This window comes from Taudactylus pleione, unplaced genomic scaffold, assembly GCF_031769625.1.
Source record: "Taudactylus pleione unplaced genomic scaffold, aTauple2 ptg000044l, whole genome shotgun sequence".
In the NCBI taxonomy this organism is placed as follows: Eukaryota; Metazoa; Chordata; class Amphibia; order Anura; family Myobatrachidae; genus Taudactylus; species Taudactylus pleione.
Window position 1 is genome coordinate 1,722,560 of NW_028284446.1, and position 20,074 is coordinate 1,742,633.

General features: G+C 45.1%; 1 protein-coding gene across 2 annotated transcripts in view; it reads left to right on the top strand.

Annotated features, from left to right (window-relative positions):
• The first annotated feature begins 13,591 nt into the window (after positions 1-13,591).
• Positions 13,592-20,074, top strand: part of BSG (basigin (Ok blood group)) — a 38,540-nt gene continuing 32,057 nt past the window's right edge. Inside the window, exon 1 of one of the 2 annotated variants that reach the window (XM_088460334.1) lies at positions 13,592-13,817. In XM_088460334.1, coding sequence (XP_088316460.1) covers positions 13,745-13,817 — 73 coding nt within the window. In that variant the 5' untranslated portion in view covers positions 13,592-13,744. The remainder of the gene's footprint in view (positions 13,818-20,074) is intronic. The other variant, XM_088460335.1, reaches the window with a different exon arrangement.

The window sequence follows — 20,074 nt, forward strand, 5'->3', positions numbered from 1 at the left end:
TAGCAAGACATGTAATGTATCCTTAATAGGTGCAGAGTTGGCAGAATTGAAGATATTGTCTAAAAGGGACAAAACTTCATCCCAGTACGTTGAAATCAGCGGACAGTCCCACCATATGTGGAAGTAGGAGCCTTTATGTCCACACTAACGCCAATAAAGATCTGATTTCAATGGGTAGATGGAATGAAGTTTTTAAGGGACCATGGGCCTGATTCAGAGCCGCTCGTAAGCGGCCGCTCGTTCGTTCCGAGCGATGTTTGCCCAACTGTGCATGCGTACTGATCGTAATACGCATGCGCGAACCAGTCAGTGCGGCCGAAAATCATTTGTTCGCTAAATAGCGAATGCCTGCTAATTTGAGTGACAGGAGGAGGCGTATGTGGGTGGTAACAGGGGAAGGTGCTTGAAAACGGGGAGTGGAGATCAGAACGCAGGCGTGCTTAAAGGTCAAAACGGGCGTTTTATGGGTGTGCATAATTAATACAGCAGCGTCATTGACCACGTCACTAGGTTATTTTATAGTCAGAACTGCTCGCATTATTGCGGTAGGAAAAACCAACCACAAGAATAGCGAGCGGTTCATACGCTGGTCGATGTACTCGATTAATCTAATAAATAGCGGACATGACGTAGGATGCGTGCGGCCAGGGGGCGTAGTTTCCAAAAAATCGACCGCAAGTTTTGTTCGCTCATTCAGACATAGAGGCGTGAACAGACCGCAAAGAGCGAACGGCTCATTTGAATAGCCACCCCTTTTTTCAGAACGAACGACCGCAAATAGCGTCCGGCTCTGAATCAGGCCCTATATACCATCTGGTATAAAGTTGTTGAGCAGTTTCTTTTAAGGTTGGTGTTAATGGATGTCTTAGAGACCAACTGACGAATATCTGACCACTCCTCATTATCTAGATTCCTACCCAGGTCAGTCTCCCATGCTAATTCAAATGGTTCCTTGAATTCAGGGAGGCACCCAGATAATAGAGAATATAAAATGGAAATAGCACCTTTACGACCAGGGTTGTAAGTACAGAGGTGCTCAAAGGAGCTGAGTTCCCTGAAGGATCGTGACTCGGGGAATCGATAAAACTAGTTATCTGTAAATATGCAAAATGGTATTTCGGTTTCAGGCCATATTTTTTGCGCAGTTCCTCAAAAGTTCGAGGGGCAAAATCCCCAACAACATTTAAGACTCTAGTGATACCCACAGCTACCCAGGGGCGTGAGTAAGGACCCACACAACCCTAAGGGAACTGAGGGTGTCTCCAAAGGGGTGTCAAGGGGGATGGGTATGAGGCTAAGTCTAAACGTTTCTTCACTCTGTCCCAAATACTCAAAGTGGCCTTAACACATGGAACTGTATGCACTGAGGCTGGTCTCAGATGTGGAGGGAGCCATGGGAGAAAATCCACCCTCTGGTCCCAATCAAATTGCTTTCAATATCCACCCATTTTTTATGTCCAGGGTTTAGATGCCAAGACATAATGTGGCTGAGCTGTGCAGCAAAATAATAATGTTCAAAGATAGGGAGGCCTAAACCACCGTTAATAGAGGATTTAGTTAGACAATTTCTGCGAGTACAAGGTCTTTTACCCTGCCATATGAAAGTACCACATAGTGACTGAATGGTGCGTAGAAACGTTGTCAGGATAGCGATTTGGGATCGTTTGAAACAAATAAAGCAGTCTGGGCAAAATATTCATTTTGATAGAATTTATACGCCCCGTCCAGGAAACACAGAGGGGAGCCCATCTGGCCAAGTCCGTTTTAATAGATTGCAAAAGAGGGAAATAGTTAGCTGCATACAACTGGTCATACAGTTTTGTTATCTGGATACCAAGATAAGTAAGAGACTTCGGCCTTCAGATGGTAACCAAAAATAACTTCCAATAAGTTAGAAGCGGAAGGGGAAAGGTGAAATGCCAATGCCTCTGATTTTGATCCATTTATTTTATACCCTGAATATGTAACCTACAAGGCTCCAAGTTGGGAAGTGAGGTCAGGGGCGAGGAAAGGGTCAGCAATACGTTGTCCGCAAATAGTGATAATTTATATTCCTTATTTGAAATAGAGATACCTTTGATATCGGGGTTTTCCCGTATCTTGGCTGCCAGGGGTGCGATGCTTAAGGCGTTAAGTGGGTACTAGCATATTTTAATGTCTCTAAAGTGAAGTTTTACAAAACTGAAATTCCTCCATCATACAAGCACCTGCAATCCCCAAAACACTTGGCCCCTTCTTAGAGCACCCCCAGAAGCTTATTTAGCTACTTTTTGAAGTTGTTCCCCCACTTTTGTCATTTGTGCCCCAAATTTCAAAGGCATTTTTTGGGGTGTTATTGTATTGGAATTTTTAAATTGTTTTTTTTTTATGGTGAATTGTCCATTGGGGGGGAGCAGTGGTGTAACTAGGGTATTTGGAGCCCAGGGCAAATTTGAAAAGGGAGCCCCCCAACCCCCCATGTGCGCGCGCGGCAAAAAAATGGGCGTGGTCACTTAAAAATGGGGCGTGTCAACATGACACACCCCTTTATTTTCAAACTGAACATTCCTATCCATATGCACCTCTTAACCCCAGTAGTACCCCTTATACAGTACCCCCAGTATGCAGTTGTGGTCCCTCTCATGCAGGCCCATAGTAGTGCCCCTTATACAGTATCCCCAGTAGTGGTCCCTCTTATACAGCCCCCAATTAGTTCACCTTACTCAGTATCCCCAGTAGTGGCCCCCCCAAATGCAGTGCCCCACGTAGTGTTCCCCCTTATGCAGTGCCCCCAGCAGCAGTCCCCACAATGCAGTGCACCCAGTAGCGGTATCCCCTTATGCAGTGCCCTTTATATGGTGCCCCCAGTAGTAGTCCCCCCCCTATGCAGTGCCCTTTTATATAGTGCCCTCAGCAGTAGTCCCCCCATGCAGTTTTCCCAGTAGTGGTCCCCTTATGCAGGCACCCTGTAGTGATCCCCCCCTGTAGTGGTCCCCGCAGTGCCCCTAGTAGTAAGCCCCTTATATAGTGCCCCCAGCAGTAGTGTCCCCCCCTCCCATGCAGTGCCCCCAGTAGTGGTCCCCCTGATGCAGGCTCCCAGTAGTGACCCCCCCCATCCAGTGGTCCCTGTAGTGGCCCTTCCTATTATTGCCCCCAGTAGTGGTCCCCTGAGTGCAGAGCCTCTAGTAATAGGCCCCTTTTAGAATGCCCCCAGTGGTAGTCCCCCCCCCCAAGTAGTAGTCCCCAGTAGAGTAGCCCCCCCCAGTAGAGGTCCTCCCAATGGCACCCCCAGTAGTAGCCACACCTCCCCCAGTAGAGGTCCCCACATTAGTAGCCAACCCCTCCCCCGTTGTGCAGATAGGTTTAAAAATAAATAAATATATATAAAAATATACTTACCTGATTCCACGCTGCTCCTGTCCGCGATGCCGCTCCCGCCCGCCAGTCCGCCCGGGCTGGCACGCTCTGCATTATGGGACTGACGTCATGACGTCAGTCCCATTACCCACTTCAGGAGCTGGACGGAAGTCCGGCTCTTGCAGTGGGTGCTGCAGCAGTCAATGAGAGTCTATCTGACTCTCATTGGCTGCTGTTTAACACACGCATCGCTGCCAGCGCTGGCGGCGATGCGTGTGTTATGCACAGCCTGAGCCCGCCTCCTAGCGCTATTGGGCAAGCGCTCAGGGGGAGGGAACGGGCTCAGGCGTGCAGCACAGGACCGGCGCTGGAAGCCTAGCGCCGGTCCTGTGTAAATGTGTAGCGCTGACCGCACTCATTGCGGTTGGCGCTACACTGGCTAACTAGGGCGGGCGGGCCGGTACCGTGGCCGGCGACGCCCCCCCCGCGCCACTGGTCCAACGGCTCCCAGGGCACGCACCCCACCCGACCCCCCCTAGTTACGCCTCTGGGGGGGAGAGTACCAAGGGTTTGGAGTGGTTCCCAACATCTGCACCCCAAAATATAGATTTTTACACTTTTTTTCACCTGCTTTTCTGTGGAGAAAAAGTATCGCCTATTTCAGTGCCTTGACTTTTCGCAGAAGCGAAAACGGAATGGAATTGAATATGGAGAAAAAAAAACAGGCAAAATTTTTGCAAAAAAACATGCGAAAACGGCTTTTTGCTCCGATATGAATACGGTGCGTAGTGTCCCTACTCCCTACCCATGGCCCCTGAATTTCAGAGAGTCGGAGGGGCAACTCCATGCAACTATATTCCAGAGTGCTGCTGCTCCTCCTATAGCCCAGGTCAGAAGATGTGTAGGGGGTGTGGTGATATGGACTAAAATGGAGCTCACATCCACTAAATTGGACAATGAATCCCCAATCTAACAGGGAGCGCAGCTGTAGTTTATACACAACACAGGATGGGATGACGATATAGGCCTTGGCGCTGGTATAATCTGGGGTGATGGTATAGGCTGGGGTAATGATATAAACTGGGGTTATAGGCTGGAGTGATGCCTGGGCATAAGACCAGAAAAGCCACATATTGGGTGTGGAATTATTTTAAATCCATGTGAAGGCATCTGTACCATTTGTAAAGCCACAGTTAGTAGAGATAGGGACCTTTACCATCTAGGAACCTCCACTCTGTTATGTCATCTGCAGCGCATCCATTAAAAACGTTTTTGCAAAATTCTGAAACTTTGGCTAAAAGAGTAAAAACAAGCAGTCCAACGTCAGCTAGCTCCCTTCTCTCTCCCTTCTCTCTGCTAGATCCAAGCACCTGCCATCTTCACCACCAACACCTCCATCAACAATATCCTCAATCATGAAGTAGTAGATTGAATCAACCCCTCCTGTCCCTGACTTCAACTATATACATTATCCAACTCCCTGAGGCCTCTTGAATAATAAAAACATTTGTTTCCTGATGTGCCATGTTGGAAGTTGAACTGCCACGTGTTTGTGCCGCCCACTGCTGCCGCTTAGCTAAGTCAGCCAGCTAGCTTGGTGCAAATTTTGTGCCTAAACTGGATGAAAACAATATTGTGAGCTGTAAGGTGGTCGAAATTGACTGGATACGTGTGGTAATTAATGTTATTGAGGTTAATAATACTGTAAGAACAAACAAAAAAAAATTATGTGATTTTAGCAGATTGTATCAATTAAAAAAAAAAAAAATACAGATCCAAAACCAAAACACGCAAGGGGTGGTTTTGGCAAAATCCAAATCCAGATCCAAAATACAAGGAAATACATATCCAATATATATATATATATATATATATATATATATATATATATATATATATATATAGCCAGGTACTGGGTCCACGAGGCGCTCAAAAATGACATCAGTTTCCCAGCAACACCAGCAAAGCGCATCTGGCATCTACTGACACGGCCGTGGTGCTAGATGCCAATGTTTCAGGGAGACTGCTTGTAGTATGTTGCCATGCCACCATCAAATAAACATAAGTATGATTTCAGAAGGTTATTAGTGTATTATGGCCCTCATTCAGACCCACTCGCAAGCGGGCGCACGTACGTTAGGCGTACGTACAAAAATATTTAAATTCAATGGCTCGCTCGTATTTTCGTTCGCATCTAAAATTCCTCCCTAAACTCAGGCGACCCCTCCTCTAACTAACGAGCGTACGAAATAGCGAGCGTACATCCCCGAAATGGCTTGAAAGGAACGCACGCACAAGTATAAACAGGAAGTGGCCTTGTCAGATGTCGATTACCTGCTCCTTTATTCTGCCTACCTCCATCAATCGTATCATGCCAATCAATGTATCAATTAGCTTAATTGTTTGTTTTTTTCAACACAATGCAAGAAACTTTACTCTTGTCCGTGTTTGTGTTTACCCGCAGAATACGTATGGATGAAACATTCGCTTTTATTGTTCAAAAAACATGTGAACCACAATTAAACAATTGTACTATTGCTGTGGATCCCCGCATATTTCCCTGGGTTCATTTCTTTATTTAAATTTGCTTACGCATGTCACTGCATCAAGCCTATCATAACTCTCCAGAGATTTCTGGCCCTGTCGAACACATGACTCATACACTAACCAATAAAACTGCTCCTGTTAATTTCCAAAATACATTAGCCAATCAGAAAATTTTTACACACTTTATCAAAAATGATTTTTAAGAAAAACACCATTGCCATCATGAGAGCCTCCGCATTCACCAGGCGTGAGCTGCTGGTGCTTACGGAGGTCATGGATCGCCGGATCACCAGCCAACCTCAACCCATGACCAACCGCCAGAAGCGCTCCGCGTATGCGGAGGCACGGTCCCGCCTGCGGTCCTTCGGCTCACGCCGCAACATCGGGCAGCTGGAGCGCAGGTGGTCCGACCTGCAACGGCGAACGCCCCGCTTGCTGGCATGCTTTCGCATGGAGATCCTGGAAAGTAAGTGTTATGTATTGTGGTTTTAATGTTTGTGTTTGTGGGGCAAACTGCGTGTGCATGTTTTCCTGTCTGTCCTATTTATTATTTGGACTCATATCTGCGTGTGCATGTTTTCCTGTCTGTCCTATTTATTATTTGTACTCATATCTGCGTGTGCATGTTTTCCAGTCTGTCCTATTTATTATTTGGACTCATATCTGCGTGTGCATGTTTTCCTGCCTGTCCTATTTATTATTTGGACTCATATCTGCGTGAGCATGTTTTCCTGCCTGTCCTATTTATTATTTGTACTCATATCTGCGTGTGCATGTTTTCCAGTCTGTCCTATTTATTATTTGTACTCATATCTGCGTGTGCATGTTTTCCTGTCTGTCCTATTTATTATTTGGACTCATATCTGCGTGTGCATGTTTTCCTGCCTGTCCTATTTATTATTTGTACTCATATCTGCGTGTGCATGTTTTCCTGTCTGTCCTATTTATTATTTGTACTCATATCTGCGTGTGCATGTTTTCCTGCCTGTCCTATTTATTATTTGTACTCATATCTGCGTGTGCATGTTTTCCAGTCTGTCCTATTTATTATTTGTACTCATATCTGCGTGTGCATGTTTTCCTGTCTGTCCTATTTATTATTTGGACTCATATCTGCGTGTGCATGTTTTCCTGCCTGTCCTATTTATTATTTGTACTCATATCTGCGTGTGCATGTTTTCCTGTCTGTCCTATTTATTATTTGTACTCATATCTGCGTGTGCATGTTTTCCCTCTATTTCTGATTTATTCATTCTACTGCTATTTGGCTTTTTTTTTTTTTTTTTTTTTAGTTTTGTTGCCCGGATTTGTCCATAAACTAACCGCAATTTCTTTGTCATATTTTAGGGGGACAGCCAAGACTCCGCCGTCACCGTCCGTCCAGACGGCGTTCCCGGCCACTATCCCCAACCCCCAGCCAACACTCCACCCCAAATCTTTCCCCTATTCCCCACTCCTCCCCATCCTTCCCAGACCCTCTCCCGGAAATGTCGGGCCTCCTTCCCCTCCGTCCCACTTCCCCCTCTCCTCCACCCACCCCTCTTCCAATTACCCCCTCCCCGGAGTCCATCATAACTCCTCCCCATTCTTTGGGGAATGACGGATCCTCCGAGGAGGATCATGGAGGTATTTCCGGAGCTCCCGTTTTGGCTCCCGGTATGTTTTTTTTTTCTATTTTTTTAAAGCACAAACTGTTTGTATGTAATCATGTGTCGTGCCTTTCTTCGTGTTTTTGTGGCTTGACTTTTGGTGATTTTGAAGGTTTGCCTTTACCTCTTCCTGGTGATTTCAACATACACATATCACACCTGTGGGAATTTGTACATAGGCCTTGTATTTTTGCCAGCCCCCCCTTTTTTTTTTTTTTTTTTTTTTCGGTTTAGGAGTGATTTGGTTGTGTTTTTTTTTTTTTAATGTGGATTCCCTATTGTTGTATTAACCCACACACTTTTCTCACCCACAGAGGAACAGAGGCGTCGGCAAGAGGTGGCGGATTGTGTGGGGCAGATGCGCCAACATGTAATCGGCATTCTGGTGGCCCTCGACCGGCTGTCTGGCCTCCTTCGGCAGTAGTTTTTTTATTTTTGGTATTTTTTCAAAATAAATTTATTCAGACAAATATACGTTGTGGCTCATTTTTTAAATCCAAAACCAAGATAGTTTAGCATGACATAAGTAGACTGTTCCTGCAAGGATTTCCCTTTTTTAAAAGTTAGATTGTGTTTTGTCTTTGTATGTCAAACAGACCCAAGAAACACATAACAGTAACAATGTCATTTCCCTTTTTGGGTGTAGTGTCAATTACATATTTCTACATTTTACAGGTTCCTAGTTGGTGCGCAAGCTGCTTAGGCCAATCTTACAAATCCCAAGGTTGGGCCAGGCTTCCTTTTGGTGTGGGTTGGGAAGCTGAAAACATATTTAAGTTTAGCTCAACTGGCGTCAGTACTGGTTTACCCCTTAGTCAAATGTAACTTGTGTTAACCTGGTTACACTTGCTGTTAACGTCCCAAAAAAGGAAGACCATTTAACTCTCCAAACATTTATTCACAACATAACAGAGAAAACAAAGTGGTCACTCCCAAAAAAAGAACACAGTGATAAATTCAAATACAACACATACCAAGAAATAATTAAATCAAAACCAAAAATCAAGAACTGGTTGACGAAGGACCATGCCAACATGATTCCACAAACATGGCGTTGCGATATGGGTTCCAGAATATATGCCCAAAAGGACCAGATCCAGGTTTGGTAAGGGTAGCAGGAAGTAGTGAGCGTTGGAGTGCCAAAGATTATGTGAACAAACAGAAGATGGTGAGAAAAAAAAAAAAAAATTAGATGTTCGCAAACAAACACAAACACATTAGGTATAAACACTGTAGTTTGGTTCAAACTTACCTAAAAAATCTGGCCACCACATCATCGCGTATGGCCCCCCCACATACTGACCTTCGACCAACCTCGGGGGGGCCATCCTCAGGTAAGGCATCCTCTGGCTGCATTGGGACACCACTCCTTATGGCAATGTTGTGAAATATCCCACACAGGACCACAATTTTAGACACCATATCCGGCACATACATGAGCTCGCCACCAGAGCGGTGGAGGCATCTGAATCGGCCTTTTAAAAGGCCGATACAGCGCTCCACCACTTGCCTGGTGGCTGTAAGTGCGGAATTATACGCACTTTGTGGCCCTGGTGTGGGAGCCAAATAAGGAGTGAGCAGCCAGGACATGCAAGGGTATCCACTGTCTCCTGTGAAAAAAAATAGACCACATCAGGAACACTGTGTATCAAGCTTAACATTGTTATGTACTAAAGGTCTCCACTTACCCAGAAGCCACGCATCACCAGCTTGTAGGTTGGTTAATTTCTGCCATATCCCTGATTGCCGGATGACGAAGGAGTCATGAGCACTTCCTGGTAATTTAGCATTCAGGGACAGGATCTGGAGGGAGGCATCACATACCACCATTACATTCAGGGAGTGATAGTGTTTACGGTTTCTAAATATTGCCTCCAGCCGTACTGGAGGCTGAAGTGGTATGTGAGTACCATCCACAACCCCTATGATGTGTGGGAAGCCAGCTATTTGGTAAAAATTGGCCTTGGCCACACTAAGGGCACCCATATCCAAAGGCATTTTAATAAAATGATGGAGGTGCTTGAAAAGTGCCTCCATCACTGCCCTCAGGATCCGGGAAAAGGAGGATTGGGAGATGCCCGCCACTATTCCCACCGTTGTTTGAAACGATCCTGAGGCACAGAAATGTAACACCGCCATAATTTGCGTCAGTGGTGGTATTGCTGTTGGACTGTCAATTTGCCGCTCAAGATCACTTTCTATTAATGAGAGAGTGTCTATGATGATTTTGGGAGGTAGACGGTAGCGTCTTAAAACCTCATCATCGGGCATTCCAAAAAGGGTGACACGTGTTCGAAATATCTGGGGCCTTGCATGCCTACGATGCCTACGCCTGGGACGAGTTTGAGGTTGGTCGTCTTCCGGGAGCAGGGCCAGAACAATTCGCCCCAGATCTACCTGAAATTCAAAGTTTACAATGTAAGGCTTTTGAGCCACCCCAAAAGTAACATAAAACAACTTAGCTTTCTGATACCATCCATAGCTGCTTACATGCCGGGGTATTGTCATGATACGTATAAACTGTAAAAAAGCCAAAAATGAGACATCAAAAATTTAGAGGGTGATTTTTTGTTTGTCAAATTGTTGCAAGCCAACACATAAAATAGGCGAAACACACATTTGGCCATCGATGAAAACGACATTGCACACCGTACGTCAAATAGGGTTCAAATGGACCCCAAAAATGGAAAAGGGAAAAGCAAAACTGGTTTACATGATGAATAAGCCTCGAAAAATGCGTTAATTAGTTCGCAAATGCAAGTCACTACACCAACAGTCAAAAATGCGTTAATTAGTTCGCAAATGCAAGTCACTACACCAACAGTCAAAAATGCGTTAATTAGTTCGCAAATGCAAGTCACTACACCAACAGTCAAAAATGCGTTAATTAGTTCGCAAATGCAAGTCACTACACCAACAGTCAAAAATGCGTTAATTAGTTCGCAAATGCAAGTCACTACACCAACAGTCAAAAATGCGTTAATTAGTTCGCAAATGCAAGAAAAAAAATGGACTTACCCAACTCGAATATATAAGATTTCCAACAAAAAGGTCTTTGGGTCCGAAAGCCAAAACAAACTAAAAAAGATGAAATTAGTGTTTAAAAAAAAATAGCTAACCAAAAACCAGAAGTAGACACCAATTGGCCACAAATTAGACTGCACAAAACTTACCAAATCAGGAAAGGATGGGGAAAAAAAGCAAAAAAATGCGAACGGAAAACCAAAACAACTGTAGCAAAACCAAAAAAAAACAACTCTGCCAAATCCTCCAACCGCAAACAACCAAATCCAAACAACTTAACCGCCAACAATCCAACAACCCAACCTCGACTCCACACACACCAAGCCATAAATAGTGTTTATTTTCCCGCACAAATTAAGGATGAATCATAGGGACGCACAATCAATGATGCGGCCGCAAACTAAGGACGCATGTATAAATACGTCACGAAATCACATTGAATTTCTGGTTGATTTCATTCTGGAAGCAGAGACATGGCTTCAGACCAGGGAAACAATGGCCAAAAATCCGGCGGTAAGGCCTTCATGCATTTTGTCTCAATGATTCTTTTTAAACATAATATTGTGCAAGTTGTGAAGTGGCTAAATCTGCATATTTACCCAAATAGGTGAGGAGGATGACATGGAAGAGACTGCTGGCCCCAGTCAACCCGCCAAAGCTGCCAAAAAAAAAAGGCAGCCACATTTCACAAGCAAGGAGATGGAGGTTTTGATCCAGAAGTGCGTTGACATCCTGCCCCAGGCAGCCAGGAATATGAGCCAAAGCCAGAAGTGGAGAATGTGGGAGGAGGTCGCCGTTGCTGTCAATAGGGTGGGTGATTATGTCCGTCTAGCCCGGGATGTCAAACGGCGGTAAGTAAACACTTTCCCATCCTATAAACAAACCCCATTGTAAAAAAAAGGATAATGGTTCCAATTTCATTCCACAGATGGGCAGACTTCAAATATCGTCTCAAGCAAAAACTTGCCGACAGGGCTAGGCATGCAAGGGGGACAGGTGGGGGTCCCACCCCTGTGTCATTGGAGTTGACAGACTTAGAAGAGCTGGCACAGGGGTGTGTGCAGGCTGTGGAGGTGTTTGGCGTGTCCAACATGGATACGGACATGCCAGACTTTGCGGCTCCTCATGTTGGCCAAGGTAAGTCTTGTGATGTCACCAACTCTGAAATGCTATTGTGCCAATATGTAGATTCTAATGTGAGTCTTTTCGCATTTTTCCTAACAGAGACAGAGGCGGATGAGTCTGCTCCAGAGGGGAGCCTTGGCCGCAGAATTTCTGCTGGCTCTGCAGGGGAGGAACCAGTACATCCGGCTGAGGACCCTGCAGAAGCCAGTCCAGGGCGTGCCCCCTCGCAGGCAGTGGGCCTCCTCACAGAACTCAATTTTAAATCGGATTTCCATACGGAGATTCTGCAGAGGATGGACGCCAGTCTGATACGGGTGGCTGAGGCCCTGGAGCAAAATGCTGCGGCCAACGTGACCATTGCTCAGGCCCTGGCGGAAAATACCAGGGCCAACATCCGCATCGCCGATGCCCTGGAGCAGCTCGTTCGCCAGCACATGGTGGAGCCGACCTCCCTTCCTGCCGGAACATCCGGATCCTCCACCTCTGGCACAACATCAGCCAATCCTCCAAATGTGCCTAGCCCTGTGCCTAGTCCAGAGGCCACAACATCTGCCTCTGGACAGGCCAGCCCGATGGCATCCCGGACCCGGTCTGGCGCCCACCCTCACCCAGCCAAACGGGCGAGAAAACGGTGACAGCAATGGCGACTTTTCCCACACTCCTTCTGTGCTTGGCTCATATTCCTTTCTGGTCAAAACTTCCCTCTCCTTTCTTGTGAAATGTTTTTAATTTTGGTATTTACGTTTATGTTACCAGTTATGGGGTTTTTTTTTTTTTTAACAAATATCTTTGCCACAAAAAAAAGGCAACAAAATATTAGGCCAATTTGTTTGTGTTTAAACAATAAATTTAAAACAAAAAACTGACATTGTATTGTGACATTATTGTACAAATGGGTTACATTTAATCCTGGCCCTAAAGGCAAAAACTGACCCTCTTAAAAAAAAAAAAAGGCCTCTTTAAGAAACGTTTAAAAAATCACATAGCGATGCAAATTCCACAGTAAACCAAAGAAAAGGGGAGCTAATTAAAACATGATGACATTATTGTTACAATAGGCCATAACCAACAAATTGTGGCCAAAATAAAACACCAAAAATGTACGCTAATTGATTGTGTAATCATGACATTAGCAGCTCTGATTTCCACCTGCGTACGCTTTTGTGCTATCCCAATAAACTGCTTTCCAAACACATACCAAGCCGGTTTTCAATCCAACACTAATTACTTTACTGACCAGCCGCGATTAATCGCAGCACCATCGTTGAGTCCCGGGACGGAGGAGAAGGCCATCGCCAATGTGGTCGAGTAATCCTGACCCTAAGCTGTGCGAGCATTTTGAAGGGAAAGCGGATGTTCCAGTGACGTATGAGACGGTCCGAACACATTTGACGTTCGCATCTGCTAATGTATGTACGCCCCAAAAACGCCTCGCCACGCCTGCGTTTTTTCATCTCCACCCCCGTCAACACCCCAAAACGCCCTGTTCTGTCAATCACATTTGACATGTCACTTCCTGTACGCTATTTTAGGAACGAGAGAAAAAAAACTCGCAATCTGCCGTACGCACATGCGCAGTGTAACACCGACGCATGCGCGGTTAGTCAACATCGGAACGCAACGAGCGTACTGTTGTTAACGTGCGGCTCTGAATGAGGGCCTATATGTTTTAGTTTACTTAAAAAAATAGAACCATCGGATAACATTGATGTTCCAGAACCAATGTTTAGGACTAACAATGTTTTGTATCCAATGTTATAAATATCGGTACTTCCACTGTTTTATTTCAATGTACCATCCCTAAATGGAATTAATATTTATTCATGTTTGAAGTACTTTGTCTTTGTTCCGACGGGACGTCACGTGACAGAAGTAACCTCTGGAGCTGCGAGGTGGGGCCCGCTGCGCTAGCGGAAGCACGTCACGCCTGCCCCGCCCCCGAACGGAGAGAAGCAGGTGACCCGGAGCAGGCTGAGCTTAATTTAGTTTGCTGCCAGCCTGTCACCCGGTGAGGAGAGCGGTAGCTGGTGACCTGAGAGCGTGTGACCGGTGCTGGCCGCATTATGACGGGGATCGGGCTGATCACGGTGCCCGCCGTGTTGCTTCTTCTGTGCGGGAGAGGGGCGGAGAGCTCAGGTGAGAGGCGTCACGGAGAAGACACGGGGCAGACAGAGGGCAGCGGGCCGGGGACAGGCACATAGAGGTCGATAGAGGGGTGACCCCGGCCAGTTGCTGCCGGGGGCTGGGATTAGGCCGGCGTTAGCGGTGTTTGTGGCGAGTGATGCCGGAGATGGGCGTGTAGTGTGTGTGCTGTTGCCTCATTCCGCTGCCCGGGGTCGCTGTTGGGGGGATTGAGAAGGAAAATTAGATATCTTCCATGTGTGGACCTGCTGCCTGTGTGTGCACTGGGGTAGGGCTGCATAGTATGGCTGACTATGTGTGAGACCCCGTTCCGACATTCATACATTTTTTTTTAAACCTTAGTACTATGTTTGGAATTGAGCCGTTCTCCAGTTTTTACAAGAAATGAAGTTTGGAGTACTTTAAGCTCCTTGGGATGTTAGTAATCCTCTTTAGCATGCCTCTCTGCTGTGAGACACATCATGTGATTCTCAGATCTCCAGTACTGCATATCCTCAGAAGACCTGTTCTTCTGCATTAGTTTTGGTACACAACTCGTTACTACAGTGCATTGATATGCATGTTTATTAGTGCATGCTGGAGGAAAGCCATGCAAACATGAGAACATACAAACTCAGCACAGATAGGGCTCTGCTTAGTAATGACCACAGGACTGTGAAGTAGTAATGGAACCATTATGCCGTCCTGCTTCTATGTTTTAATTAAACTGGCTAATACATGCTACAGAGTAATTTTCCAGGCTTGAACAAACTGCTGTTCCAGGGTGAAGCAGTGCTAATCAGGACATTGTCACATCAATGAAATACTGGTCCATGAGATCAAATGAGCTATTACCTCTTTAACAGGACAGCAGTAATGATTTCCAGAGGTGAGCTCAAAGGCTAAGAAAACTCATTAAATGTGCTATTCATTCTTTAACTCTGTTCTGTTTTATTAAGTGAAGTTAAATTATTTTTGTTCTCCTTCATAACAAGCAAGCAAAGTGGCTTGTTTTCTTGCTGAATATTACCTAGAATTTCAAAATATTGCATGTTTTTTAAATTACGTTATATAGGATGAATGCAAAAGGGAGTACAAGTTTTCCAAAGAGTGAAATAAGAGTGGGGAGAGGGATAATTACAATAATATACATTACACAATACAAAGCTATCCAACAAGAAATTTCACATAATGGTGGAAATTCAATTGTTTTTGGGCACCCACCACTATCACTGGTATTGCGCACAAAATGTAGATAATTAGCCACACAAAGCGGCTAATCCCATCTATAGCGTTAAGGCACCCAAAAGCCAGATGTGATGCGGCCAAGGCGCCTAAAAGCCCTACTTTTGGTGTATTTCTGCTCAGAAATAGCTAGTCATGGGTTTACTGCGTGAGCTATTGAATAGCACCAGCCAATTTAACAAGGGCACTACTTTCCCGTGATGAGAATTTAATTCTCCCCAATGATTGCTATCGTGAGGCATATGTTCTAGTTGGAAACTTGGCAATTATGTAGATGGCCATTTTGACAAAAAATGGTCCCTAGTTTGTCTGTTAAAGGTTATCTGCAGAGCCGTAACTAGACTTTTTGATGCCCTGTTGCAGAAAGAGTATTGGTGCCTGCCCCCACCTCTATTTTTTCAAATAGGGACAGAAGACGTGCACCTGAAAAAGGGCCATGGCCTCATGGGGCAGGGCCAGGGAAGAGATGGGGAGGCCAGGAGATGCTGGGAATAAGAGGAAGCTACAAGTGAGATTGATAATAAACAGAAAATTGACAGGCCAGAACAGCGCCCCCTGCCCTGTGTTGCCATGACACATGTCGCCCCAATCTAGTTTGCTACCCCCCAGCTGCTGAACTACAAATCCCAGAATGCATTGCAACATTTTTCTCATGACCAAATAGTTAAACTGTGGCAGGGAATGCTGGGATGTGTAGTTTTACAACATCTAGAGTGCCGTTTATTGCCCACCCCTGGTCTAGTGTGTCTCTGCCTTTACACTCCTGAAAGCATTCAGTTGTATTTGTAGGTTTAAGGTCAAAATATTACTGAGCATCTTCTCTGAAGTTATTACTTATGAGTGTCACCATTGTCTGATATGGGTGCAACATATTTTTTGTATCCTTTTAATCAGTTTTGAGGCCTTTCATAAAACATTTTATTCTGATATTATAAAATAATCCTCAGTAGGGCATAGATTGGTATAACTTTAACAAAGTAATCTTAGCGTTTAGGTAAAATTGATGTGGATTGAATTGCCCTTCTTTGGTTTTGACCATATATATATATTAGAGCAAGGAATTTGTGTTATGGGCAGTGATTCCCAAACTCCGTCCTCAAGTCACCATAACAGTCCAGGTTTTAAGGATATCTATAGTTAACCACAAGTGACCTTAATTAGTACTTAAGTCAGTTGATGATTATTATCTTTTATATGGCGCCACAAGTGTTCCGTAGCGCCTTACAAAGTACATAAACAATTTGACAAGTGACTTACAGTACAATAAAATATAGGACATGGATAATATACATTTCTACATTAGTGACCATAACACCAAGCGTAAGCAACCAAGTGTTAGGTGCCCTGGTGGGGGGGGGGGGGTAAGAAGTAGATTAAAGTAAGGAGAAGCACACGACGGTAGAGGCCCTGCTCGTAAGAGTTTATATTCTAAAAGGGAGGGGCAGACACACAGGTGTGACAGATGGGGTAAACAGGGAGGAAGGAGCATGTTGCAGCAAGTTAGGATGGGAGCTGGAAGGCTTTAAGTAGTGGGTCTTGAGAGCCCGTTTGAAGGATTGTAAAGAGGACGAGAGTCAGAGAGGTAGAGAGTTCTAAAGGTCGGGAGCAGCACGGGCAAAATCTTGGAAGTGGGAGGAAGTAATCAGTTGGCATGAGAGGCGGCGTGCATTAGTTGAGCGAAGAGGGCGGACAGGAGAGTGGAGGATTATACCATCTATGCATAAGCAAAACCTAGACTGTTACCTTTTGGACTGGACTTGGCAGCACCTGGTTAGGGATTTTTACTTGCATTGGTTACTTTATGAAGTTATCACTGACAGGTCTTACAATCTATGGGCTGCCTGTACAGTCACATCCCCATATGATAAGTCCGTTGTCCTTCAGAGGTGTGTGCTATCAACATGGTGATGGAGGCAAGAGTATCCTGCCTAAGATGACCACTCCTCCCCCCTATGAGATATTTTGAGTTAAATGTTTTGTTTGAAACAATGAATTTGTGAAGTAACTTAACTGAGCAGAATTGCATTATAACAGGGCTTGACAAATCCTGGGGGCCATGGCGACCAGGATAAACCTACCACAAGCACTGCGAGCAGTTCAGACGCCTTTCGATGTACTTGATTAATCAAATAAATAGCGGAGATGACGTAGGATGCGAGCGGCCAGGGGGCGTCTTTACAAAATAGTGAGCGCATGTTTCGTTCGCTCGCTCAGACATAGAGGCGTCAACAGAGCGTAAAGAGCGAGCGCTCAATTTAAATAGCCGACCCCTTTTTCTGAACGAGCGAGCGCAAATAGCGTCCGGCTCTGAATCAGGCCCTATGTGTGGCCAGGGATTGCAGAGCGGCTTCAGAGGGATAGTGGTGTGACCACGAGGGGGGCAGCATGGCTGCGGAGGAGTGGTTTGCCGGTGGGTACCCCCATAATTGTGTGGTCATTGAGGGGAAGGGGGAGGTGAGGGGGGGGGGCTAGCTGCTCAGTAATGTGACTGCGGGAGGGGGGGCGTTTTGTATGCTCGGGGGAAGCTGCACAGCGATGTCGCTGCTGAGACGTGGTTTGCCTGGGGGTACCCCCTCAGTAGTGTGGCTGTGGGGGTTGGTTGCCTGGGAGGTAGATGCTCAGGAATGTGCCCCCGGGGGAGCTGTGCAGAGCAGTGAGGGGGCCTCATGTTACTGTATCCATTCAACTGTGACCATTTTGTGGACTAGTACAGTGTGTAGAACACTTGCATAACACACAGAGCTGTGCTCTTCAATCACTCCTGTAATTTTTTTTGGGGGGATGGCAGTCTGGCTCCTACACTTTCATCCTGGCTCCTAGATTTTAGAAAAATTTGTCAAGCCCTGCATTATAATATATAGACACTATTAGGGGTTGATCCTTTTAGGTATAAAAGGGGCAGGTTGCATTTGGAATGGTGTAAAAACACCGGCAATGGCACTACATCTCACGGCCCAATCTAGCCCTGGACTTGCAGATTCTTGTACCAGGTAGTCCAGAGGGTATGCAGTCAGGAGGCCGACGGCCAACCGCCGGCTTCCCGACTGTGTAATCCCAACAGGGGACCAATAAGCGTCAAAATCCTGACGCCTATCATTCTCCCTGCGCCCGATACCCGGCATACTGAACAATAAGCCAGGCAGCGGGCGTGAACAGCCGTGGGGGGGAGGGTTAGGTTAGGGGCTCCCGGCGGGCACGACTACTTGGGGTTAGGCACTACCCTAGAGGGATCTTCACTGCTGCTGGTCTTCCGTCGGGATTTGAACCGCCGGATCCCGGCCAGAGGTACCGTTAATGCAGCATATAGCTGCACTTGCTTGCGGCGTAAGTGATATTGAGCCCTTAGTGTGAATTCCTAACATGCTATAGAGGAACAGGAGTCATGCTAGTATTGTTTTCTGTAACCTTGTCTTTTAAGTACAGTGCATATTGGATAAAGCCTATTACAATAAACTATTAGGACCTGTCGACGAGTCTTTACGACAACTAATCACATAGAAGATTCTTTCATTTTATGAAGACTTATTCATAGTCTAATATAAATTTTAACAAGTCCCTTGCAGTCGGCTACCAGCCTGCATTTATAGCTTTTGGATCAGAGCGCCTAGCAGTGATGAATATGCTTAGAGGTTTCTGTCAGTTGTCTCAGCCATACAATGGGTGTTGATATCTATTTAAGAAATGCAGCGCCTTACAGATAATTTTTTAGTCATTCACATTAGTCCCTGCCACACTGGAGCTTGCAATCTATAGTCTTTATAACATGGACACACTAGGGTTCATATTTTATTTATTAGAAGCCAATTTACATATGTTTGTTTTTGTACTGTTGGAGGTTCTCTTTAGTTTCACTTTGTGGTCTGGCTCATGAAGATGTCTGTTAATAAATATACTGCTTAATAATCACATTTTTGCAGCTGATCCATAAACTGACATGCTTCTGAAACAATTATCATTGTTTACATTCTTATGCCACAACACTTATTGTTTTCTATGTATAAAACGGGAATCCTGTCAAGTGTATTTCCATGAGTGACATGGTACAATAATAGGTATACCGCAATGTAAATAACGAGAATAATAATGCTGGGCACGCACTATACAACTATCTGTCAGACATCTGTCTAATTTGGCTTGTTGGAATGAAAATTGGGTAATGTATGGGAGTAAATGACATTCGACCAAATATTTTCCCGTGTTTGTTCGCAAATGGTCTATTGTCATTGGCTCCCATACACTACCAGATTTTCAATCCAACCAGTCAGATTGGACATATGTCTGACAGATAAGTGTATGCCCAGCAGAAGTCATACCTTGAAGTTAACATTGTTCAATCTATAGTAAAAGGACAAGAAAAACCCTGAAAAGACACCCATTTCCCAGGCTTCATAATCGGTTTATGTATTTAATCTTTAGGTTAGCATATTCCATTGCTTACATACAAGCTGTAAACAAAAGTAAATGCTGCCTATGCTGGAGGATTCTATTTGTATGACACAGCTAATAGTATTGGGCAGGAAAGGCAGCTCGTGGCAAGCTGTGTTCTGCCTGCTGTATTCGTGTACATGATGCCTTTTTATAGGCTGCAAAATTGCATGACCACTTTTGACCTCTAAAACCTGTTTACTCTTCCCATGTGATTGGCATCTATAAAATGAATGACCTGATACTGTGTACATGATATTGGCTACATAGATTCTTGTGCTGTTTGCTATCTGTATAGGTTAAACTAGGTTTAGATTGTAAATGTCTTGCTGGGTGCCTGTAAGGCCTTAATTGCGGCAGATCAAGACAGTGGTCTGCTAATTGTACACATTTGCATGATACAGATTAGCGTGCAATGGTTGTTCAGAGCAGTGTGAAGGTGACATTGAGGAGGTTATTCTAGCGAGTCATATGACATAAAATTTCCTCTGCAATTGGACAGTACATACTACAAACAGCAGTCCAACTTTAAAGGTGCAGTGTGCAATTACAAGTCATGCTAGGGGAGTGTAGGAGACAGTAAATATATGAAAGGATACTTC